Genomic DNA, 26,912 nt, shown 5'->3' on the forward strand with positions numbered 1-26,912 from the left:
TAATGATAAAAAAGGCCCCGTTTTACAGTTTTTATTTTCTTGTTTTAAAAAGCTGAGGAGCCAGAATAATCGTAATAAAGGAAGGTCAGGAGAGAGAAGACGGAGGCTCCTGCTGTTAGACGTGGATCATTGCAGAGCCTCCGTCATCTGCTGGAACAACCGGGCCTTTAATTAGCTTATAGGCTTCTGTAATGGAATGGACCCATAAATCATGTGATAAGTACAGAGTGGAGGTTTCCGTCCTACATCACCTTGACCCACCCTATTCTCCAGACTGATGCTGGTCGTGCGGTTAACTTGTTTTTATTTTAATGTCTGTGCAGCTGACGGATGGCGGTAAGCAGCCAAAGGTGGCATCACCGTGGGAGACATGGTTCTGTCCATTGACGGCATCGCCACCGAGGGCATGAACCACCTGGAGGCCCAGAACAAGATCAAGAGCTGCACTGGCAACCTCAGCCTCACTCTGCAGAAGTAAGCCACAAACTGAGACACAGAGCATGCCTCAACCCCCCTTCTTGATTTAAGTCAAGAACAGGAAGACATTTATCTTCATGACAGCGCCGGATCGAGACGCTCGCCTCCATACTCGCTCAAACAACCCTTTAGATTTGAGGCTGCGCTCCATTTTAACCACAGAGCCTCCACATCCATGCAGATGTTCACTGTTGTCTCACACACAGCAACGCCATTAGTTCCGCCTGGCGTGGAGCATCGGCCGTCCTAACACGCTAGCGGGTGCAAATTGTGCTCGTACTGGCAGAACTTCTGGGTCTGGGTCTGTTTTTTTTCTGTGGTCATCACGGTTAATGGTTCTTAAGTTGTGCCATTTTCTTCAGAGGCGCTTTCTCCTTCAAACAGTCACTCGCCGTCGTCACGACTCGTCCTCCTAGTCGAGGGTTAACCGAGCGTGTCCATTGAAGCATCTAAACAGCGACAGACTGAACGCATTAGCGTGAGCTGGAACAGCAGAGTTGGAACATGCCGCGCGGTACTGCGGGGCTAAAACCGAGTCAAAATCTGCGTGTGATTTCTTTTTTATGATGCGTGAAGCGAGTCAGAGCGTAAAACGCCGCCGCGAGGGGGTCTGCGGAGGAGTTCAGTGCCATTCGTTATGCTGATTGTGGAACCGTGTTTTCATTTGAAAGGATTTTCTTTAACACGGAGGCATTATTGATTCATGCTGTAGCTGTGCAACATCTGGGTTGAAATAGCTTTACACGTGTCCTTTAAAGCATCTCTTTTTAGGGGTATCACTCATCTAACCTTCCATTTTCCCTTTGTGGCAACAAGTCCTGTGTGGTTTTGTTGCTGGGTCACTAAATGAAGTGAGGACAAACGCTCAGGAGCGTCAACACTGTTTCCTGTGTGTGTTTGTATGGGGATCAGCCATCAGAGCGGGGCCAGGGATCACTGTTACTAGTAGGGATCTGTTTCCTGTGGTAGTCAAAGCCTGCATGTGTTGTTAGGGTGGATGTTTGGTTGTTTTGTCCATGTAGACGTTTAATGAGGAGGGCGGAGGTCCATTTTAACATGTGCATAAAAACTGTGAGTAATCAGATAACTGTAATGGATCAGAATCATTTAAATCCTAATCTGATAATCAGATTTTGGGGCTGTAAGCATACTGACGTAGTGACGAAAGATTCAAAGTTTGTGTTCTTTGTAAAACATCTGGTCTTGCATTGATGCGTTTGTGTTCCATTTGACTTGGGATTTGTCTCCTCGTCACTCCAGAAGTGGCCCGTTGTCTTCTGATTACATGGTTTTACACATGCACAGATGAAGAATAACATGATACGTCAGATTAACAGGTAGAGATGCACAACAACAGCAGTGCTGGAAGATTACCAGGGGTCTTAATCTGATTTCTAATAATCAGATGACTGCTGTTCTCTCATTCCCTGTTCACATGATCACCTGAACAATTTAATAACTCCAGAAATCAGATAATGGTCAGATTTCTATGATATGATTGAAGGTTCTCTATATCTGAAAACGGTGCCATGCAAACCTCCGAGTTCCACTGTTGACATTTAGTGGCTCAGGCCAGTGACAGATCACATATGTGGAATTTGGTGTTTGTTGTTTTACTCAGCACATCACTCTTAACCCACGTTTTCCCTGTGTCTAGGAATGCACTCTGTATTGTTGGGTCAATAATAGCTCTCTAAACACCAACCTTTTGCACCGACCTGCTGGAGCCATTGTGGTCCGTCTCGCCTGGTCTGTCCTTGCAGTTCTTCTCCAGGGAAAACAGAATAACTGTTGAAAAGCAGGAACGGCAGAACCACTAGAGGGAAATTAGCAGTGTAATGGTATAAATATTTAAAAAGCACAAAAACATTGAAATCATTTCATTCTTCATGCCCCCCCCCCCTTCCCCCCGCCTGTTTTGGAGGTGTGCAACCACATTATTGAACTTGGTTACCATCCTGCAGTTTCTGTAAACCTCCGATCGTCCCATGAAGACATCACCGCTCCGTGTTTGGATTTATCAACATCCAGGCGGTTTATTTCACACAGCTGTGGAAAAAATGCCCTCAACTTTCTGGGAATTTTTGTTTTCGCTGTGTAGTTGTTCCCGTTTTAGCAGTTGGTGTCAAACAGAATTCTGCCTGACGAGACCGTCGAAAAGGCCTAATATCTCGCTAACGAGAGGCCGTTGCATCAGAACCCCGAAGCATATGGAGCGCACGTGTTCGTCACACGCACATGCGCACGCCCTCTTAAAGTGTTGCCATTGTTTTCATACTTTCCATTTAATCTATTCAGGCCGTTTCACAGCAAAACACTTCCCTACCTTCCGTCAATAATAATTAGAAAAATCGCTCATTATAGTGAATGATTAATCTTGACTCATCTACAGCAGCATCAGTGTGAATGTCAAAAATCCAGCCCAATCCAAATTAATAATTCCTCTGTGACTTTCAAAGTAAAGGTGCTGAGTTAATTTGGCCAAAGGCTCTTTAAGTCAGAACTTTCACAGGAAGTCGTCATGGAAAACAGCAAGGTGAGACCTTCACTTGCACCGGCCGACACTTTCTTCTGCGCTAACCTGCTAATTTTATTTCAAATTAAACTTTAGGAAAATATTGGCTAAATTGAATGGAATGTGTCTGAAACTGAAATACGAGGTTGTCGGGGGGGGGGGGGGGGGAGCAGGCACCCCCGCTTAGAGAATATGGTTTGGTCCGCTCTCGGGCTTTATACCGGCAGTCTTTAATTGCTTTAGAAGACATTGTTGGAGAGATGTCAAAGGAGAGTTTTATAGGTAGAGAAACTGAAACAGGTGGCGGAGGGTGAAGCTGAAATGTGGGTGGCAGATGGAGAGAAGTTTTGGAATGAAGGGGAGGTTCGACATAGAGAGGGAGAGAATGCAGATGGAATCAAACAGAGGGGAGGTTTAATGATGAAGATGTTACAGATAAGGGAAAGTCGAGGCCTTTAAGAGACATTTTAATAGTTTTTTCTTTTTACACACTACAATTTAAAGATGTGACTTTTACACAGATCAGTTGTTGCTGAACTGGATCCATTGTTACTCACATCAAAGCATGTTTGACTGTTTGACAGGAGTTCACGCCAGAGTGGTTTTTCCTTCAGGTGGTCCTGAACTGCTCCACGGTAGACCTGAGCTCAAACTTTCATCATGGTTCCTCTGCACAGCACAGGTCTGATTCCAATAAACGAGCTCTCACGCAATGAGGGCAGGTTTTGCAACAACGTTACAAAGGCGCTTCCTCTAATCACGGTGTAGATCTCACTTGTTTCAGCAGCGGGGCATCGGTGGAGGGGCCAAGCTGATGGTAAAGGTCACACACTGAAGCCGGTGACCGGCCTTTTTGAAACACGTCAGCAGGAAAGACTCCATCGCATCCAGAAATCCTGTGCGGTTCACGAGCGCACGCACCCAAACCTAGAAACGCACACAAACAAACGCCGGCTTCGTGGCAGCTGTGCGGGTTATTCTGAGTCTGGATGTTGGCACTGTGTAAACTGAGGAGGGGAGGGGGGTTATGTAAGGTTGGGGTATGCGTTTTTATTTTGTTTTACATTATACTCCGTTAATAGATGCCGCTGGGGTTGAAAACGGGGCATGCACGTGTGTGTGCATGTGATGCTAACTGTAGCCTGGGTTAGGTTTAGGGTTAGAGAACCGATATCACTGATAAATGGTCCACCTGAAGATGCTTGTCTGAACATTTTTATCATTTTTAGTGTAAATATTCCTCCAATTGAACTTTGAAACTGTCTGCACGTCCATCTAATGGCCTGTCAGCATATGATGATGTAATGGATTATGCGCGCGTGTCCTGGTCCGATTCCACTCTGATTTATTGCATATTTGGAGCTTTGGAATTAAGGCCAGACAGGACAACATGATTTAAATGGACTGACCCAAAATGATCTTTAATTAAGCTTAGACGGACTGAGATAATTAGACCGTCCATTAACTAAAAACTGGAGACACCATTTATCTAAAAAGCATGGATTAGCCCCCTGCCCCCCCGGCCGAATTAGCAGAAATAAGCCTGCAGTTACACTACCTGAAAGAAAAGGTTTATATTTTAAAAACAGACATTTTGATCATGTTTATAAGTAGTATGTTGCAGGTAACCTGCATGTCTGACAAAAATGAAGTAAAAATATTGAAAATTAGACAAAGGAACTTTGTTGGAATAGGTAACGTGTTAGTTCATTTCAAAGACTTAGACTCCGTCCTGCGTCCTGCAGTGGGCAGATCACATCTGACAGAAACTCCACGCGCTGATGTGATTTCTGTAACTCTACAAACGTATCATTTTAGTACAAAATGCAGGAAAAACAGGTAACCGAGCCAATATGTGCTCCGTTCCTTAAATGATCTGCTGGAATTCGCATGTTCGGTGTTGTTGCGCATGTTCGAACCACTGAAAAGTTTGGAAAAAACCCTGGAAGCAAATTATAAGACGGAGCTGGTACAGTAATGTAATGAACACCAGTAAAACCAGTGGGAGACAACCGGGCTGGAAAAACCAGGGGAGATTTCCACCCCGGCTGCAGGAGTTGCAAATCCTCCGTCCTCAGACCCACTGTGCACAGCTGCCATTGTCACTTACTCCCCTCTGATGTCTGCCAAAGATCCTCTAAAGCCGAGAGGGCTAAACTGGGCTCACCTGTCTCTGTCTGTCATTGGCCTGCTGTATTTGCCAGTGACCCTCTCAAAAGGGATGGCCGCCATCTTTGGCAGAGCCGTGAGCATTCCGCTGCTCGATTATAACACGCACCACTCCCTGCCCGTCTGTCGTTTGAAGAAAAAGCAAAACGTACGAAAATGACATTTCCTCAGATAACTCTGAGGTCAGGAACTGCTGAGCTCATCTGTCTGCTTTCTTAATTCTTCTCCACTGTTGGCCAAATGTCCGCTTTCTGGCGCCAAGAACGACCGTCTTTAGGCCAGACATCCATGTTGAGCGACATCCAAAGAGGCAGCTGGAACAGTGGGAGGAATCATCTGGGCTGATTAGACAAGGAAAAGTAGAAAGTTTAGTGTTTCACAGGCGCTGAGTAATTGTTAAAAACGAGCTTTCGGGGTGTGAGACGCAGCCCGAACATAAATTACGCGCTCGGCCGTGTTGCTCCAAATAAAATAAACTTGTAATCACGGTCCAAGTTGTTTCTGTAATAAATTGCAATCATGTTTTGAAACTCGAGACAATTAATGTCCCAGACAGTTTGCGGTTCCCACAAACTGTTTAAAATTCACACCATTATCAGCTCAGGGAAGCTAAGATGGATTTAAACTCAACCAAAACAACCCGCTGTGTATTTATTTATACTTTTCTTTAATGATGTAATCAGATGACAGCAGATTCATCTCAGTCTGAGTAGATTATTATGAAGTGAACAGAGCAGTGTGCAGTTTGGGGACACACTCATCCCTTCTCTGACCTTTTCTCACCATTATCCTCTTCCAGGTCATCTGGGGAAAATGTAGTTTTACACTTAAATGAAGAAAAAAGACAAGATGAGCCTTGAGAGACTTCAGGCAATTTGTTCTGTATGGGAGCCAGAATGGCTTTACGGTCAGTGCTGATGTCAAGCTTTGTAAGATATGTGGCGGGGTGTCACGTGAAAGCCCGTGTACAGAAGGCCGGCGTGCGGCAAAGAAAAAGGACAGCTCAGAAAACAAAAATCAGACGGTAAAAACAATCAAATGAGCCGGTTACGCTGTGCAGATATGTGTTGACCCCTCAGCAGACCCACGGCCAGATGTTGATGGGGAAAGACCTCCTGGTCCAGCTCTGGATCATTTTGATGGGCAGCCTGTCTCAGCGCTGGGTCCAGTTCCCAGGACTGTTCTTCTCCTCAGAGTGCTCTTGATTCTGACAGTGAGCCTCCACAGAGAAAGACCCGTACAGTTTAACAAATGTCTCACTACTGCTCGTGTCGAATGCTGCGGACACGGCGGTGAACCTTTGATTGATGAAGCGATTGTTCCACGCACGATGATGTACGAAGTGCGTGCCGTAATTTAAGCCGTTTTAACTTCTTTTGCACCTGAGGAACTTTTATCATTTTAATTTAGGTTAGGGTTAGTAGCATTTCAGGGGAAACCCAACTTTCCCTGAAGAAAGTAGCTAAACCCGTCAAGTTTTCTGCCTAATCTCGCTGCGTAAAGGTGGGGATCTGATTGGTTGATTCACTCTGATCGGATGTTTCCCTCGTGGGGTGAGCCAATGTCTCCCAACAACACAGACACCCAACATCTGTCGGGACAGAGTCCAAAATCACACAGAATATTTGGAGTTTTGCTTTTGGATGCAGAGGAGAGTCATGACTGACGGACTGGGATCGTCTCTGGGGTTCCATCAGGTCGCCTCCTCTGCAGGGTTGTGTGTCTCTGGTCAAAAGCTCACTTTTGTTACTTCTACACTTACATGATCCACGGCGATATGGGGAAGCGGGGGAGAATTTGAAAGCGGGCTGGTTTTACACCATTTAGAATCCAGAGAGTTATTATTTTATTCAATTGCAACCTTTTAAAACAATGATGGCAGCGTTCGTCATGGAATTTGGCGTCAAGGGTTGACAGAGGTTTGCCAGGTTTGACATTTGCTGGTCAAGACTCATTTACCGAGGGACAAAAATGCCTCAGACGTGCCAGACTGTGGAAACAATTGCGGGAATATGTGATTTGTGTCTGGGTCTTGGGCGTGTGAGCGGTTCGCCTTTGAACGATTGTGTCTGTTTGTTTTCGCGGATCCTCCGTTTTCGGCTCCTCACTTTTCATTTCTCGCTCTTGAACACAGCTGTAAAAAGTTTAAACCCCAAAAAAAGTCCCATGGACTGTTGGGCTGCCTAACCTCAACCCTGCCTAGGTAAACCAGTTCCATCTCTGATGAATCTGTTCTCTACATTCTTACACACGCTCTCCTCTATCTACCCTTCCACTGAAAGATGAATGAATGAATTAAATCATAGACATGCGAAAGGCTAAAAAGTGCCAGTAGCTCGAGGACAAATGAAGACAGCAACTAAAGGAACAGAGGTGTGGCGGACGCACATGTCCAGAAAAGGTTGAAACCCACTTCCAGATTGACTTAAACTGCTTCTGAACCTCTAATCTGTCCGATTCTGTCAGTCTGCTCAGCGTCAAACTTTCATTCTGTTAACTTTTATTCTTCTTTTTATCCTCCCCATTCTTATCCACAGAGGATAAGAATGGGGAGGATAAAAAGACACACAGACTGACAGACTCACAGCGAGATCTGCACTAAAACCTCTGATAAAGAGAGGAAACCTCCAGATCTATTTAAAGGCCACTCTAAGATAAATGTTCGCGTAGACTCAACAGAAACTCCGTCTATTTTAAATTGACCCGGACTGGCGTGTAAACTTTAAATATTCCTTCGCGCCAGATATCTACCTCACACCGAGCCGTCCTCTCCAATACTCCACTCACAAATCTCCAAATTTTGGGCCACATGTGACAGTAATTGTGCCAGTTAGCATCTGGCGTTCTCTCCCCTTCGCTCCGGTCTGTCTGCTTCAGATTAAGGTAAATTTAACAAATCTCTCGAGACCAAACAGCTCGCCCCTTTCTCCTTGTAAGGCGCCAAAAAAGGGGCACTAAATAACCGAGGGCTAAAAGTGTCCGACCTATCTTTGGGAATGACGAACTCGCGCAGTTTAATGAGCGTTAACAAGTATCACTTTTGTTTAGAAAAGAGGTCGACCTCATTGGCAGGGAAGGGAAAAACATGGCATGAAAGGCAGGAAGTAGAGGAGAGTGAGGTCATCGTCCTGGCAGAGAAGGGTGGCAACGTGAAGGCAGAGTAAGAAAAGGCCTAAATGGACTTAAAAAATAAGTCAAGTTATTGTATTGGGTGTAAGTGTATCTAAATAAAGTATCTCAAATTCTCAAATCTCTTCCCAGGCCTTTGAGGTGGGCCATTGTTGTTTCTGCAACACTAATTATTCTGCATTAAAAGTTAATGAACACGGACACTAAATCATGTCAAAAGACGGAGGTTAGCTTTGGGTGACAAACTTGGCCAAGCACGACGAATACGCAAGCAGCAGGCGGCCCACGCACGAGAAACACACGATGGGAAACGCAGCGCAGGGAAGACGATGCCGAGCGTGTTGACCCGACGTGAAGCGGATCGTTCTGTTCCCTGCAGCGCAAAAGTTGCCACAACAAACATGCCACAGCGGCCAAAATGTGTCTCCAAATCATCTCTGACAATCGGAATCATCATTTTTTTCACTGTTTGGAACGCACGAATAGAAAGAAGATTTCGACAAGTCGCGTGTGCGTGTGTGTGCATGTGTGTGTAATGAAAGAAACTCCGGTTTCTCTTTATGACAGGTTCCACACTTGAAGACATTGTGAGTGGGCAGTGTGTGCCTATTTTTGGGCCGGCGCCTGTGTGTGCACGTTTAAGGGCTGTATGTTCCCCGTCACCCTCACCTCCACGTAAGTTGTTCCCATGACACTGGGACCACCTCCCTCCGTTGAGCAACCGGATGGTGCACACATTCAAGGGGAAGCAGCCTCCCAGCGATTGTGCGAGGCTCGCTGTACGCTGGTGTGGCTGACGGCGTGTCAGACCGTGGCCGTGGAAACATCGGGCGATGATGTCACTCCAGTAAGAATAGAGCAGAGAGATTAGACACAAATGCAGCACAAAGCAGGAGCAGCACCAGGGAGGCTGGAGCTCAGTAATACTTTACTTCTCTCAACATTGTTTCCATCTCAACATTTTTCTTTTTGATTATAAAAGCAGGGAAGCAACACCATTTCCAGCAGGTTGTTGTCAGGCTGGCTCTCATGATCATTCACATGGAACACCTTAACAGCTCGTTGACACCCCTGACAACAAAAGAACAGGACTATTAGAATAGAAATGACCACAATGGAAATATTCTGTGGCTTTGCCTCTGTGACCGCAGCACGTACTTGGATGTGCTGAGGTACCAAAGCCGAGAAGAAACGTCACCACAAGACTTGTTAGAGGGACGTAGAGACTCATGCTTTCAGTATGCAAACCTGGAAGGTTAAACGGCCAATCTGAGACAACAGAAACACGTCTTAGAAGTTGGAAGACAATCGCACATGCTGGAATAAAAAAAACCCTCTATGATCGTCACCAAAAGGGGTCTGACACATTCACACTGTGCTCGTATTTACTGCCTCTACTTGATCCTCTGACCTTCACACATTTCAGCTACGGGCAACGATTCCGTGGCATCTCCATGCGGAGAGCTCCAGCCACCCCTCTGACGGGACGTGTGCTCGGTGGACCCGACGCACCATGGGAGCCAAATTTGTTCAGTCATTCCAATCAAAACACGTTTCAGAGTGCTAAAGCTTTCGTTATGACATGTTTCAGCATCAGTGTTTCCAGTTACGGGCTAGAGAACAGGGGGATGGCATGTTTGAGATGCCCGCTCGATACTCTGATGGTGTCCCCTCTCCACTTCTGCACACGTGTCCCTGCCACTGGTGACCCAGAAAAAGGCTTGTGTCGTTGGTATCCGCAGCAGCGCACGGTAGCACACACATCTGCTGCTGACGGGGTCATAGTTAAGGTCTACGTGGGCTTTTATGGAGCTTTAGCCCACACCTGTGCGTCTCTCTTTGATATGTGCTGTAATCTGTAGACATCAGCCAACATCCCAGACTGGTACCACTGGTGTCGGCTCCATGAGCTCCTTCTGAGTTGTCCTGTTAAAGGAACACAATCGTGGCTACTCGCCAGCCGTGCTGAGGAAGATTAGACAGAAAGAGGAGGGCAGAGCTGTGCGAGTGTTTCCCGCCACCAGGAGGCCGCAGGTTTAGCGTTACTGAGGGTGAAGGACACGACCCTCCCTCAGGAACTCCGTGGAAGCGCTGCTCCGAGAGGAATGCAGGGCCGCTGACATTCTCAAATCTTAAGTTACTGCACAGTTTACTTAACCCTCAATTTACGTTACCTCGTGTCTCTTTCAGCTTTCATCGTCCTCCGATACCCTGTGACGCACCGAAGAAGAATTTGACTTAAATTGATTTGTTCCATATGTGTAAGATGTTAATCTTTCGGATCGGTCAAACACCATAAATAGTTGGGAAAAACATATCTCAATACTTACATGTGAATAGTTGGTGTTCATGTGAACCTCAAAATTCAAACAGTACTTTCTTCTGTGTTGTTTTGACCCCCTGCCCCCATTTAATTCCATCCTTTTTCACTCAAAATGGGGCATTTTCTGGTCAAAATGTGAAAATGAAACCCTCATGTGCCTTCTTTTGTTCCTTTTCTCTGCAGGGCTCCCAGTGTTCCCAAACCCCCTCCAGTTGCACCAAAGGTATGATACCAGTCTGTAACGCATGCAGAGGCAGGCATACCAGGTGACCAATAGATGAATGTTCGGGCTGATTTTTAAGGCCAACATTGTATTTTTATTAAGTCTGAAGCCATGGCAGAAGTTATAAAATGGTGTCATTGACCTGGTATACCTTGCTTATTCGAGTACCTTCTGAAACGATACGCACACTTCCTGCATGAAAACCATTTGGAGTTTTTTTTGTTTAGTGGTCTTTAAATATTTCCTTAATTTTGTCATCTGATCACCGGGAGGAGTCATCGGTATCGTGTGTGTTGTGTTTCTTTTTTTCCCCGATTGTATCGGCATGTTCTCCTCTCGTGGAACCAGAACGCCAGGTCAGACATCATCAAACCGGTGGCCCTCACACACCCACCGTCCCAGCACCACCTTTACTCCTCCGGCCCCTCTACCCTCCCCAACAAGGCCCCCAGGCCGTATGGGGGCTGTGGAACGGAGTGTGAATCGCCTCCCTCCCAGTCCCCATTTGCACCGTTCATTCCATCCCCGTCCTCTGCGTTTACTCCCTCGGCCTCCTACACTAGCCCACTTCCTCCACCTCCACCTCCTGTCTCGTACCCATCCTCCTCCTCCGCCTCCTCCTCCCCCTCCTCCCCCCCTGTCCTGGTCCCTCCCCAGCCATCAGTGTACAACACACCGATCAACCTGTACTCCACTGAGAACGCCTGTGAGGTGGCCATGGGGCAGAGGCGGGGCCTGATGGAGAGTCAGGGCGGAGCCCAGCCTCTGCAGTTAAATGGGTGAGTGGCGCTCCCCCATTAATAAAACAAGACGTCCTTTTCATTTTTTTGCTGCCTTTTCAGGTTTCCCTTCGTTCACTTCAGACCCTCCAGTAATTGTTTATTCTTAATCTCGGAAAAATAAATTTAAATGGAAATTGATTTGACCTTTTCTTTTCTTTTCATTCTTTTCTTTTCTTTCAACAACGGTTCATTTGTGTTCCAATGAACCAGCATGTGGTCATCTTTGCTTGCATGCATGCTTCTTGGTGTTCCGCGTGCATCGTTTCAGAGGGGAAATTGGACCGACAACCTTTAACGCTGTGGTTAAATGGCCAAAGAACCACCAGGAAAAGGCACATGTCACTGATTCCATTCTTTCTCTCTCTCTCCTCTCAATTCTTGTATTTCTGCATTTCCAGACTGCAGCACCTCCTCCAGTCACAAAGTCAGTCCCTGCAGGATGTTTTATTGAGTGTTTCCATCCTGTTCCATCTCTGCATCTGCCTGTTGTCATGGCGCCTGCATGCATTGCTAACAATTTTCCTGCAGCATGGCATTGCTGTGTTTATATTTATCCAAGAGCTGCTGCTACATGCAGCTCATCGGTATCAGTGAAGGTCTTTGGAGGTACTATTCTCTCCTTAAAAATAAATCAACTTATAAATGCACTCAGAGTACACTGAGACATGTCTTGGTGTGTGTGGACGTGTCAACACTCAGGCATCTACATAGCCGCTGCCGCTCTGACGTGCACGTGTTGAGAGCAATTCATAGGGGATTTATTGACAGCGGTGCCTGGAAAGTCTTCAAGCGTGCTTGTGTGCTCGCCTGTGTATTTGACCTATGTTTGGATTTAGTGACAGTTAGCACGGGCCTGTCAGCACCCTGTTGGCAAGGAGGATTCTGGCCATGCATTTTTATTTATTTATTTTTTGCATATCATCAATATACTCAATCAAAGCTCTGCTGTTTGCGCATTCACGCTGTTTAAGTTTATTCTTGAACTTCTTCCTCTGACTCTGGTCTGATAAAACACGCTGCACAAACAGCTCCACAGCACCGCCCTGTGGATGAACGTGGCAGTGAATTTTCTGACCAACCGAGCTTGAGCTTTGCATGCTTTTGGGGTGGATTTAGCGTCAATCACTTTCTGCTTGCTGATGTTTCCCTCCTAATTTACACACTTGTCTCTTCTTCTAAATGTCCCCTCTTTAGTGGACCTCATAATATTTTGAAGTAAGTTGATTGCAGTTTCCCAGCCTTTATGGATCTCTCTCTTTCTTAGACCTTCTTCCATTGTATTGATGTTTTTCTTCCTATTTTTTCTCTGTCAATACATTTTCAAGAAAACCTTCCCCACCGAGGTACCTATACAGTTCTTACCCAGAGATCAGCTCTTTTAATAATTCGTGGTGTGATTTCATTTCTTTCCATTGTCTCATATAATAACCATGTGTGAATATACAGTTTATACTCCTCTAGTAACTAAGTAACTTATCATTTGCTAATTTAGATCACTCAAATCCATGTAACACTCTTTGACCCCTAAAACTCTGCCATGCAGACTCCATAGTGTTTTTATATGGTGCTGATTCTGTACAGCAGCCTATAAAAGGCTCTTGTGTCCTTCCAGAGTTCCCAGGAGACACATTGTGGACACAGACATCCACTTCTACCACGTGCCCACTCATGCTGATGCCAGCAGAAAGCGCATCACGGAGGACACGGAGGACTGGCGTCCCCGTACCGGCACCACCCAGTCCAGATCCTTTAGGATCCTAGCCCAGATCACGGGCACCGAGAACGGTACGATGCCGGCTGTCTTTGATCGATGTGATGACCAAAGCATCATTAAGACGCTGTTTTCAACAGCAGAAACATTGATTTCTTTTTGCTTTGTCCGTGGCAGCTCAAGAACAGGAGGCAGAAACAACCAAGAAGAAGAAGTAAGTGCATGAATGTGATTTTAAATACCCTCAATTCCAGTTTGTAGGCTTTGAATTGCCCAAAGTGACGTATCAATTAATAACAAAAATGTGTTTATGACCTTCAATTATCCCCAAAGAGGCCCTTCAGTCATTGAAAGTTTACATTTGCGGAGCATCAGGAAGTCAGATCTCAGATATTTGTGGCACAGTTCTGGCAGCACTGGTGCTGTGTGGACTCATCCTGTCTAGACAGGAGAGAAAAGATGGTGTTTGAGCCATTAAGTAAAAAGCCAGACCTCTTAAAGAATGTCCTCCCCAGCAGTTCCTAAAGTTCAGGCAGCTCAGCTCTCTCGGGTTACTGAAACGGTATCATGGGCAGCAGACAGTGATTAACTCTCTGGTAACCAGTGAAACGAACTCAGCCTGCCCTTGTTGTCGTGTGTGCTCGTGAGCGTGGAGGTGTTGCAGTGCTGCATGCGGTGTGACTTGTCGTTCTGGCCGTGCTAATGATGGACTGACCTGCGGCGATGCCGTTTGGGGTGAAATCGTGACTTCCTGTGTGCCTGCGATCGTTGGCCTTGTGATCCGCTTCTTGGTGGAATTAATTCATCACCTCATCCCATCCTGGCCACGGTGGCTGCGAGGAGAAATCCTGATGACAGAAAAAACTCCCGCCTCGCAATTTCCCGTCTTTTTTCCACGTGACCCATCTCCAGCAGCACCACCTGTCAATCATCCGCTCTGTGTGTGCATCATCATGCTCCCCTCATGGCATGGCTCACATGTGCTTAATGGCAGATCCTCCAGCCCTCTTAAATCTGTCTTTTCTTCCTTTGCTGTCTTATCTCTCTCCTCTTTCATCCTGCGATGTCAGAGAGAACAAGACCACCACTCGGTTGGTGATCGGCCCCAAGTACAACGAGCTGAGGGACTGGCACCACGGAGTGTCTGCTCGCGCCCTCAATGTCCAGTAGATGGTGTGTGTCTACGTGTGTGTGCATGTCAGAGGCGTAATTGTCTGTGTATGTGTGCACTGTGGCAGTTTGACTTGTGTAGGTGGGTCTTTATGAATCTGGCTCTTTGTGAAGGTGGAGCTGACGGAAATAAAAGAAAGCAAAGATTTAAAGCAAAGTGTGCAGGGACGCTTTTGACATAAACCCAGCTGTGTCCCTCCTTTGGGTTTGGTTGAAGATGATGTTAAAGCTCCCCAGTATCTACTGTCCAGCACACATGTTCCGTGTTCTGCGTGCGTGGAACGTCTCCAGCTCATGAAAAGACTGTTATTGTGGATGTTTACAGAAGGATACGTGGCAGGATTCTGGGGTTAATCAGATCGAAAGAGAATTTGAGCCTTTGATTTTCTTCATGGGAAGAAATTCTATTATAATCCTAATTAAAACTTGACTTGACTTGAAAAATAAAACTGAACATATATCATTTGGGATTGATTGCGGCTATTCAAGTTGTAGTTTTTAATGCCGCCTCTAGGTGGCGGTAAATCCCAGCCTTCCTGTATCCGCAAGCATTAGAACTACTGTGTTCCATCAACACGAACCTTTAGAAATAAATGCAAGAGTATGAGGAATGAGAAGTGCATCATATGTGCAGCACACTCATAAACAGGAGATGATCCTTAAATGTACGGCTGCTCTGTAACAGTGATGCTATGAGGAAGACTGGAACGCTTTCATGGTATATGTGACTGCGCGAAGCCATTAAATCATTTACAATTCAAATATTTTATTCTGAGGCCACTTCTATGTGAAATATCCCTCCAGAGACCTTGCGTTTATTTCATCTCCATGTTTACTGCGGCCTGTGTCTGCTCCTTATTGTTCACGTGATTTGCATTTTTAAACTAGCTGCTGTTTGGGGTTTCTCTTCTTTGTTGTGTTTAGAAAAAGCTATTATTCTCTATTGCAGACAATAAAGTGATTACTTTTTTCCTTGTTTTCTTTTCCGTCTTTCTGTGGTGTCTTCGTGTTCCTTCTTCTTTCACTCCCCTGCCTTCATTCTTTTCCATTTTACTTACTGAATGTAGGATGATCAGTAGCATTACTCCCCTAAAGCTACTCAAGTTTTTTACTCATTTCTTGACCCTCCTCACATCCTCACTGTCACAAACAGAACCATCGCTGGGAACTCTCTGCCACTGACCAACATGTCAGACCAGGGAAGGGTTCTGCTGTTCACCTTTAGTGATCACATTCAGAGTCAGTCTGCATTTTATCACCTCTTGTATCATCAGACATGCATTATCTATTAGCTGCTATGCTAGTAGCCATTATCATCTCCTTTTCAAATGGCATTCCAAATTCATTTTTCTACATTCATAAAACAATCACATTTATCAGGCTAGGAGGTGACTCAAGGACACATGTAACACTGATATCAGTCATGATCTGATGCACATAAACTACACCAGTTTCTTCTTATAGAACATTTAAATGAGCACCAGTTATCCAGAGCTGAGGTCGACAATGATCTCTATGTTTTAGGTAAGCGCCAGTTCTAGCTTAGTAATCCAAGGTAGTTTTCTCTGTCAACTGGACTGGGTTTCTTCTCTTGAAGACGTTTCGCCTTCTATCCAGAAGGCTTCATCAGTTCTGAAATCGCTGGGGAGAGAGCTTGAAAATATATAGCCCCTGTGGACCATTTGTATGCTAATGATCTGGGTCACCTGAGAGTCGTTAGCAGGGTCGTTGGTCGGGTCGTTCACCTAGTTTCTGTTGAGATGTCTCCCCTTTGTCTGCTGGGTCACATGGTGATGAGTCACTGGGTCTCTTGGAATGGTGTGAATGTTTGTTTTGCTGTTGGAAGGAGTGGAGGACTGCATTGTATGTGGGTGACAGGAAGTGTCTCAGGCCACCACCTCTGTTTAAGGATGACTCTCACCACCCACTGGAACACAAGTTGGGAGTGATCAGAACTCTCCAACACCGGGCCAGAGAAATACCCACCACATCCCAAGGCAGAAAGAAGGAACAGGACCACATTAAGACAGCTCTCAAAACATGTGGCTACCCAGACTGGGCCTTCACCAAAACCTCAAGAAAGCAAGACCTCAGCAAAGGAGAGGAGGAGAGAAACAAACGCCGCAGCGTTTCCATCCCCTACCTGTCTGGAGTCTCGGAGAAGTTTAGGAGGATCCTCCAGAAACACGACATACCGGTTCATTTCAAACCCAGCAACACTCTCAGACAGAGGTTAGTACACCCAAAGGACAAGACACCAAGACCCAAACAAAGTAATGTTGTTTATGCTGTACAGTGCCAGGAGAAATGCAAGGAACTGTACATTGGGGAAACCAAACAACCTCTACACAGAAGAATGGCACAACACAGACGTGCCACCTCTTCGGGTCAGGATTCAGCAGTCCACTTACACTTAAAGGAGAGTGGGCACTCCTTCGAGGACAGCCAAGTACAGATACTGGCCAGAGAAGACCGCTGGTTCGAAAGGGGGGTCAAGGAAGCTATCCATGTTAAATTGGAGAAACCATCCTTAAACAGAGGTGGTGGCCTGAGACACTTCCTGTCACCCACATACAATGCAGTCCTCCACTCCTTCCAACAGCAAAACAAACATTCACACCATTCCAAGAGACCCAGTGACTCATCACCATGTGACCCAGCAGACAAAGGGGAGACATCTCAACAGAAACTAGGTGAACGACCCGACCAACGACCCTGCTAACGACTCTCAGGTGACCCAGATCATTAGCATACAAATGGTCCACAGGGGCTATATATTTTCAAGCTCTCTCCCCAGCGATTTCAGAACTGATGAAGCCTTCTGGATAGAAGGCGAAACGTCTTCAAGAGAAGAAACCCAGTCCAGTTGACAGAGAAAACTACCTTGGATACAATGACCTGGATGACTGAGAATTTACACAGATAGCTTAGTAATAACGCCATACGTCCACTAGAGGGCAGCACATCTTAAAATTAGTCCAGATACTTCTTGCTGATGGCTGATAAAATAAATCCCAGCTGTCTTCCTAAAACAACAGCATCTCTGTCCTCTCAGCCGCTTTATTATAAGGAAATAGAAACATTATAGCATCAATAGGCTGCTGAAATGGAAAAAACAATAAAAAAAGGTAAGCTGAGCAGAACTGGACAAATTCATGTTTATTATAAAAATAATAATATATTTTTAAAAAAACTACAATTTTGTCCAACGCTGTTACTCATAGCCTAACGAGTGCACAGGAAAGCAAGAACGTGTTCGCCTCACTGCCTGACTAATAATATTTAGATAAAGCTGGCTGCATATGAATAGCAGCAGTGGAAAAAAAGAAGAAAAAAAAAAGCAGTGTTTGGTCAGGGCCAACCCCAAAAGACACGGCCCATATGTTTCTGTGGAGACAAGTCCCACCATTGATGACATTCTGTGGTCAGTGGGAAACAACTTGGCAGCATCTCACACAGATCTGTCACTGGCCGGCGTGGACAACTGCACACTTTTAAAACCGCCGAGTATGAAAAGTGTGTTTGAGTGTGTGTCCGTGTGTGCGTGCAAGTATGTATATTGTGTGAGGATTGACTTTGATCCAGAGGATATCACGGTGCTGAATTAGAGGCCATCTGTTGTTTGCTGCAGAGCTGCTGGACAACAGTCAGCTATGTTAATTGACCATTTGTTCAATGTGCAAAATGAAACCAACACATTCGCGAGATGCGTGGTGCAAGGTCTCCTTTGGGGCCGCGCACGGCACGCACGGATGGACAAAATGGATCTCTTTTACTCACTGAGTAAACAGTTTATGAGACAGGGACGAGTTAAAGGCATCAGCGCAGTAAAAGACAGGTAGAAAAATACCCCCGTCCTAATTGAAGCAGGCTTGCAGAGTAGCTGTGCACGCCCCAGTCAAACCAGATGGTCTGCTCTCTAACCAGTGACTATTGAATCACGACGGCAGCTTCCATTCATCAACCAATCACGGCCCTGCAGGATCCTGTTAGGGCCCGCCGTAATCAGTCTGACGGTGGAGAATATTAACGAGCTCTGCTGTAATCTGGTTTAATCGATGGCGGACTGAGGAGCGTCTTGTTTTCCAGCTTTGCTCGTCACCTGTTGTAATCAGCTAATGTGGCCCAAGAAACCATAGATTGCAATCTCACTCAGCAGCTCTGCAGCATAGATCATTCGGGCGGCTCATTGGGATAATTAGCTAGTGAGAAGTTAAAGCTAAATTTAGCCATGTCCTTATCTTGATTGGTGCTCAGGACAGTAATAATCAGATTAACTTCTGGCTATTTTTACTTTCATTTTGGTCTTTTGGACATGTTTCCTGTGAATTAATCACTGTATTAATGACTTACATACAGATACGTGAGCATTCAGATATGTGAGCATATCCTCAACATCGGAGGCTTATAGAGTTTGGGTTCTTGTCATTAATTAGTTAATTAGTGAAATGAGAATGACAGGGGACTGTTAGATTGGGTTAAGCAAACCCAGCGGGTTTCACTGGGTTCACTGGTGGCAGCCTGCGGACATGTGGTGACACAAGCACGTGAACGAAGAGAAACGCTCTGCTTGTCTCTTCTTTAGGCCTGCGTCGGCTAAAAACTGATTACCCGGTATCGAGGCTAACCAGCGCTGTGGCCTGCCTGTTTACCTCATTTTCTACCCAATTATCCAGCTATTTTCAGAGGTTTCTACCCCCGACGGAGGGACATCACAGCGCCTGTTATCGTGATTTTGCGCATTAGTGTCGGAGCCTCCATCCTTTTCCTGTCCCCGCTCTCCACCCCGCTCGTGCTGCCTTCAGGTGAACTCTCAGCAGCGTTCGGCACTCATAGAGGTGGAACCCTGCTGGTCTGGGAGGTGCACTGGTGCCCCTCCTGCTGAGCAGGGGCCATTTAATGTTATGGATGTCCTCAGTGTTCAAATGAAGTGTGCACGAGGTCAAATATCACAGCAATGAGACGCACACGCACACACTCACAGTGTAAAACTGACACCGCCACTTCTTCTCTCTGCCTGTCTTCACCTCCGCCCCCGTCTTTCTCTCCCACACTCGGCACAAAGGCACACTCAAATGTAGCGTAACCATGGGCGCAGTTGCTATAACATTTGTCTCCCTGACGAATGGGCGCGCACGGCGAAGAGGACGGGAGTGATCCAACTGTTGATGTTGGCGGCGACTCCGTGCTCTGGGTGTAGTACGTCTGGGGAGAGATTGATGGCCCACCCAAGTTCCTCGGCTGGCACGGGCGAGCCCGTGCACGCACACGTGCGCAAAGGCCTGATGTTATTCATAGAGCAGTTTTTCATTTTGCATCGTTTAAATAGAACCCTGGAGTTGGAGGCGGCGTGCGGCTCAACAGCAGCCCTCACCTACTGACGAGTCCTGTGGGCCTTTCTTCATCCCCTCACTTCGGTTGCTATGACAGCAAAATTCGATGCAATCATAAACATTTTACGGCAGCGGCTCTTTATTATTCTCAGCTCCCGGCTAGAATATCTGCTCAGTGTTGCCACAGTGGATGTTTGTCTTCCATGTCCGCTGGACCAGTCGCTCCAGTAAGTGTTGTTCTGATCTTCTGGCCCTGGTTTTGAGTGGACCTCATCTCTGGTCCGTCATGGAGACGTGCGGGCTGGATCCTGTTCTGTGTAACTGGTTCGAGGTCTGTAGGAAGTGTTCTGTCAGGCTGAGCAGGGTTCTGGCTGCAGCTGCGTCCCGTCTTCTGGTTGGTGCCACGTTTGCCATCATCTTGTTGGTCTGTCAGCAGGCTGGTTGTCTGGAAGAGCTCCTGCTGCTTCATAAACGAAGCCAGAAACCTTTTTACAACCGCTCGAACCACTGTTACCAAGGATTCGTTTGCTCATCCAATGATGGCATAGTTTACAAAAATGTCAAATTTCCCATGCACATTTTTCATACGTTCAGATTTTGAAGTTAACTGGCCTTCTGAATTGAGCTTTTATCTCCCAAAATGTAAAATTGTTTTTCTTGTAATCTAGAGGTAATTTTACTAACAAGGGGACTGGGCTGAGAAGTGGGGGGTTAATGGTTCAAGTCCTGGTCCGGACAGATTTGGGAGGTGTTCTGGCAGCAGGGGATGCCGGAGAGCTGCATGTGTGTCTGAAACGCCGGTTCTATGCTACAAAAAGACCACGTGACAGGATGAATGGGAATTTGCGGACAGTTTAACCTCTCTTGGATCAGCTCGTATCTGAAGAATCCCGCTGGATCAGGTGTGCTGTGTTTTCTCCATGCAGTGAGGAGGTGCCGGAGACCGAATTCAACAGCCACGAGTCTCCAGTTGTCAAGACCATGATCAAAGGACCCCCATCCACCCAGGGTAAAAACGCACTCACTGATTTCCTCTTTGATTTATGTGATTGAATCTACACACTCCAACAGAAGGGTGTCTGCATGATAGTGTAAAGTCTAATTTGTTCTGTATTAACCTTCATTCGGAGCTCATTCGTCTTATAGGAGGGCAGCTGTAATTAACTAATAGATTACTCGACAGCTGCTTATATGTTGTTTTTCTCAAACCAGGTTAATTTTCATTTCTTTTCCTTTATTTCTTTATTATAAGAAGCACATAAAGTTTAAGTTCCGAATGCTGGCGTGAAGTAAAGCTGATTTACTGCTGCTGGGCTGGAAGTTGTTGCAGCCAGTTAGCACCAGGAAAGAGGCTTGTATTTTCCACTGTTGAAGCGTGACATATGCGGTGAAACAGGTCACTGTGGTCTCTCCTTTCACATCTTTTTCGCCCATTAAGGCGACAGGAGGGTCCGGCCCGCCTCCCCTACGTCGCCCAGTCACAGACATAAAAGTTTTACTCCTTTGGAAAGACAATATTTACTGAGGGGATCCGTCAGGAGTTCTGAATAAAGTGTGAAAACCCACCAGAGTGCACTGTAATGCTCGCATCCGTGCACTCAGAGGGGCCCCCGTCGTCAAAATAAAGGATTCTTTTCTTCCAACATTTACTGTTACTGTTGCTGTTTTGCCAACATATCTCCTTATATCTTTAGAATCATATTTTTTATTGAGAAGACAGAGGTCAAAGGTCAAACAACTCCCACACCTGAGAAGGCTAGAGGAGGACCTTTCCTGTCCACCTGTCCGTCCACACAACCTCTGTGTGAACTATCTCTTTATCCCTCCTCCACCTCTGCAGGACCCCGGATGGGTTTGATCACCCCATCCTTCAGTATGAAGGGTAACGGCAGTGCCAGTGCACCCAAGGGTGTTGTCCCAGCTCGGCCTGCCCCTCAGCCCCACCCTAAAGACGAGGACTCTTTGGTCCAGATGGCAGAACACATCCCAGCAGGAACCCGCACTCCCATGTGTGCCCACTGCAGCATGGTCATCAGGTGAGAGGAGGTGGAGGAGGAGGAGGAGGAGGAGGAGGAGGAGGAATCAGTTCTGTGAGCCACTCATCAAACCTCTGAATACCCATGCTTATGGAATTAAGTATTAAGCAAAACGTGTGGAATAACTCATGTTTTATGCTTTAGATTCTTCAAACCAGCCACCCTTTGCTTTGATTTCTGCTTCGCTTGCTCATTCTTCTGAGCTTCAGGAGGGCTCCTGACATAGTTTTTCCTAAAGTCTTGAAGGAGTTCCCAGAAATGCTGAGCACCTGTTGGCTCTTTTGTCTTTACTCTGTGGTCCATGTCACCCCAAACCATCTTGAATAGGTTTAGGTCAGGTGGCTGTGGAGGCCAGGTCCTCTGGCGCGGCTCTCCATCACTCTTCTTGGTCAATTAACCCCGACACATCCTGGAGGTGTGTTTGGGGTCATTGTCCTGTTGAACAAGAATTGATGTTGCAACTGAACCAGATGGGATGGCTGACCACTGCTGTGGTATGGTGCTGGTTCACTGTGACTTCAATTTTAAATAAATTAATCACCAACGGTGTCACCAGCAAAGCCCCCCACACCACCACACCTCCATGCTTCGCACCACCACACCTCCATGCTTCACCATGCACGTAGACACCACCGGTTCACCTTTTAGCTGATGTCTCTTGCTAAAATGTGGATTCTAACAGCTGTCCAACAGGGCTGTTGGCCATGTAGCAACCAGACTTCTGCGCAACCCAGATGATGGTCCCAGCCCCATTAAGAAGGGGAGAAATTCAACAAATCAATTTTGACAAGGCATCCCAGTGAAGTGAAAAACAGAGAGAAGCCCATGGGTTTGCAAAGGTGTCATCAAAGCAAAAGGTGAAATCTAAAGATTAAACTATGACTGTTGCGCAAGTCAGACTTGCTAAACTCGTAATAAATGCCGTCAGAAATCAGCTCAAAATCCAAAGCTGATGTGCTCCAGGCACGTCTGCACTGAGGCGCTGGTCCCCATCCCATCAGCGGTTGGCATGGTAACGCAGCATCAACAGAGCACCTCAGTGAATGTGGGTGAGCGTGGGACTGGTTCCAGACCAGCAAGCAGTTGGAGGGACAACTGCGAGTTGTGTGGAGGCTGAATCTTCTGATGAGGGACCCCAGTGAGGGGGGGAGGGGCAGAGCCCCCGAAGCTCGGCTGTTCTGGTTCAGGTAAAACTGAGAGAAAATCAAAGGTCACCAGCGTCTCTTCTTCATCAGAGGGCCGTTTCTGGTAGCGATGGGGAAGTCGTGGCATAAGGAGGAGTTCAACTGCGCCCACTGCCAATCGACTCTGGCAGACACTGGCTTTGTGGAGGAAAACGGATCCGTCTACTGTGAACACTGCTACGAAGAGTTCTTCGCTCCGGCCTGCAGTCGCTGCCAGGCCAAGATCCTGGGGGTGAGAGGCTCTGACTGTGTTGAGCGTGTGTGTGATTGTGTGACAACTTCCTTATATATATGTATATATATATATACTGTATATACTTTAGCAAGATCCACCGATTATTTTAATAATGTTAGGTGACAGATGACATTTGGATTTTTTTTAAATGCAACACAACAGTAATACAAACTCAGGCTGGCTGATAGCGTGAGCAGATGTGAAGTGTGGGTGGGTGTCCCTGTCCAGAGTGGTTGGATCAGTGCGGCGGTTTTACGATGTTGCCACGGAAACAAATTGATGGGTGAGTAGATGAGAATCGGCAGGGCCGAGAATAAAGACCTGCCGTCTGAGTTTAGGAGTTAGGAGATCAGGCTAACAGGCCGAGAGGCTGTGGGCATCGCACGAACCCAGGGTGTCTGGAAACCGTGGCCTCTGCTCCCGTTGAAGCCCCGACAATCCCCCCTCACGTGACGGAACCTCGCTGGCCTCAATCCCTTTCAACCCTCGATTTCTCACACATCTTCAACCAGCTTATGGCTTCTCATTAACCTGTTTTCGCACTCGCTCTCCTCTAATCCCTCGATTCACTCGGGCCCACCAACCCTCCTCTGGTTTCCCTGTCGTGTCCTGTTCTCACAGTTGAAGGGTGGGAAAGAAAGCAGTTAATTTAAGCCGAGTCATGTGTCCACACGAGACGAAGAGACGTTGAAATGTGACCTGAGAAAAGGAGCCCCGATACACCGAATGACCACCCTTTTTATCTGCCACAGGAGGTGATCAATGCCCTCAAGCAAACGTGGCACGTCTACTGTTTCCTGTGCGCCTGCTGCCAGCAGCCGATCAGAAACAACACCTTCCACCTCGAGGACGGAGAGCCGTACTGTGAACAAGGTGAGCGATGACGGCGTGGAACAGGGGTGACATCACCGCGCGGGCGCATGAATGGCGATTCAGACGTGAATGCTTGTCTGTGTTTTTGTTTCTTTTAAAAATAAGACTTCTACACTCTGTTTGGGACTGGGTGCCATGGCTGCGAGTTCCCCGTCGAGGCCGGAGACAAGTTCCTGGAGGCGCTGGGCTACACCTGGCACGATACCTGCTTCGCCTGTGCCGTAAGAACAACGTTCACACTAAGAGAGTAGAGGAGCGCTTGTTTTGGGATCTAATTGTCTGCAAATTCTTGCTAGTCCCCCCTTAGCACCACCACCACCTTATCGCTCTTTTCCCTCCTCCTTTATCCTGCCTGCTATCAGCAGGAGGGGCCTTCCACATGAACCAGGCCCTGCTCAAGGTTTCTCCCTGTTCAAAGGGAGGTTTTCCTGGCAATGCGGCTTGTTGGGGGGGGGGGGGGGGGTTGGGACACTAAAGGACTCTTTTGTATCTAAAAAGAATTTCATTTCATGCAGTTTGATAGATCACAGTGTTGTTCAGACAACTTCCTCTTCTCTTTGCTCAGGTGTGCAACAAAGCTCTGGAGGGTCAGACGTTCTTCTCCAAGAAAGACAAACTCCTCTGCAAGAAACACGCTCACACACTGAAGCTCTGAATGATCAGCGTTACATTAGCTACACTCGAGCTCAGTAAAGAAAAATGCAGGTTAAGGTGATGGTAAAGGTCAAATATCAGCCTGCCGCTATGGAAGCCGTCCCATGTTACAAGGATATTATTAAAATGTTGATGATTAATATTTGGTTGTTGTGTTCCGTGTTGGTCAGAATGTTCTCTAACCATCTTTAACTGTTCAATAGTTATATAATAGATGGTTTTTACTAGTTTATATAAGCTGGTGATGGGGGGAAAAATCAGTTTTTCATATTTGCTTCTTTATATTTTACTTTAAAAATGTGTTTCAGTTTCTAAGAATGATGTAATAAAATTTGAAATGTGCCATTTTTCAGTTTTGAGACGAGGACCTTGCTTTATGGGACACAGCTTTAGAATTAGATATGGATAAATAAGTCAATTTAATATCTAGGTGAACTAAACACACCAGGTTATCTTTGTTTTTACGTCTTGGAAATCCCCTGACGTTGGTATTCTCAAACATACTGTACTATTTTTCTCATTTCTGTTTGCATTTCTAGATCCTGTATTTATTTTGTATTTTATAAGGACATTAATTTAATTTCTTGTGATGGTGGAGTTTCCATATAGAATAAATTGAATGAAATCTTGCATATTATAAATGGCTAAAGGCTAAAACTAAACCCCAACACTTATTTTTCATCTTCAGAATGACTAATGGATAAAAACTGTTATGTCCCAAATAAATGACTTCCAAAGACAATGTTTCTCTTAAATTGCAGATACGTGGCAGAATGGTGTGAAATCTAGATTTGAAAGTGTGTCTCCTCCATGCTGGGAAAGGTCAAAGTGCAGCAAAGGTCACAGCGAGGTGAAGATGAGACTGGGGAGAAGATGATGGAAGAATCTGGAAAGTATTTCTAGATTTCTGATAATGGAGTCGATTCACTGGTGATCGGCAGAACTGGACTGGTCAACACACACACACACACACACACACACACACACACACACACACACACACTGGGCTGTGGGAGGACACTGGTCCTCCATGGCCTGAGGAGCACCAGAATGTTGATGCCGGCTCCAGTTTGGAGGAAGAAAAACGCTCTTAAGATGAAAACAAAGTCTGTGAACCGTCTGTGTCACCACTGCTGGACGTATGCATTGCTGATGACTTTTTAAAAATATATTTCTGGCACTTTGGACACAGAAATACTTTTATTTCTTTGGAAATAAAACTGGAGCTATAGGTTCTGGATAGTTTCCAGAACCTGCAGAACTCTGAAACTCTGCCATCCCCCGTCCTGCTTCTTCTCCTAAAAAAGTTTTTGTTTTAGTTCTGTGAGGTTTCTGTCCATTAATGACAGTTTCAGAACGGCCAGGCTGCAGCTTCTGACCAGACTGGGGAAACTGGTGGAACGTCTCAGACACATGCATCAACCTGCAGCAGCATCAAACGCTTCAGTGACTCCGATTATCACCATTTAATTCTCTGCAGAGTTGCTGCTTTTGATTTGAAAGGAGTTGGAGGTCAAACCCCAGATGTATGGGAAGGGCGGTGAGGCAGAAAACCATCTTTATTCAGTCAATGTTTTACCCCGAAAAGGATTTAAGGATTAATCTGAAGACATTTGACTTCATACAAGGTGCACATCTGAGACCATATTTAGTCAACTTCTACAGCAATTTCATCCCAGAATATTATAAATATTGTTGTTGTCGTTGTTATTACTTGTTATTGTTGTTCTGATTCTTATAGTTTAATCTTTATTATTCTTTATCAGCCTTTATCAGCGTAGTCAAGTTTGAGTTTGTTTCGGACACGTGCGTCTGTGCGGGTCGGTGGGAGAGAGAGAGAAAGCGAGAGAGAGAGAGGGAGAGAGAGGGGGAGGTAGACTCTTCCTCTCCTCTCATCGACTCACATCTGCAGAACCGACCCGCCGCAACTTTTCCTTCACTCCAAAGGCGAATCCAAGAAAGTATCCAGAAAGGTGAGCCGGGGCCGAGGGGGGCTGTTGTTGTTGACTGCTGTGCGCGATCCGTGGCCGCCTCTTGCCCGCCTGCTGGGGAGAGTTTGCGCTGGGAATGTCGGCGAATGGGAGCTCTTACACCCCGC

The 26,912-nt window shown here is 46.3% G+C and overlaps 1 protein-coding gene across 4 annotated transcripts; it reads left to right on the forward strand.

The window, feature by feature from the left end:
• The first annotated feature begins 344 nt into the window (after positions 1-344).
• pdlim5a (PDZ and LIM domain 5a) lies at positions 345-25,556 on the forward strand. Of its 4 annotated transcripts, XM_029829809.1 has the most exons (13): positions 345-474; positions 10,797-10,836; positions 12,017-12,042; positions 12,813-12,833; positions 12,944-12,961; positions 13,231-13,403; positions 13,507-13,543; positions 20,759-20,841; positions 21,673-21,868; positions 23,104-23,284; positions 24,040-24,160; positions 24,266-24,381; positions 24,726-25,556. In XM_029829809.1, exons 1-13 carry the CDS (start codon positions 371-373, stop codon positions 24,813-24,815), a joined length of 1,206 nt encoding a protein of 401 aa, XP_029685669.1. In that variant the 5' UTR covers positions 345-370; the 3' UTR covers positions 24,816-25,556. The 4 variants fall into 4 exon arrangements, with proteins under 4 accessions (XP_029685669.1, XP_029685670.1, XP_029685668.1 ...); XM_029829810.1 differs by lacking the exon at positions 12,944-12,961; XM_029829808.1 differs by lacking the exons at positions 12,017-12,042; positions 12,813-12,833; positions 12,944-12,961 and adding an exon at positions 11,185-11,615.
• Positions 25,557-26,912: the final 1,356 nt, after the last annotated feature.

This window comes from Takifugu rubripes, chromosome 21 (genome assembly GCF_901000725.2).
Source record: "Takifugu rubripes chromosome 21, fTakRub1.2, whole genome shotgun sequence".
In the NCBI taxonomy this organism is placed as follows: domain Eukaryota; kingdom Metazoa; phylum Chordata; class Actinopteri; order Tetraodontiformes; family Tetraodontidae; genus Takifugu; species Takifugu rubripes.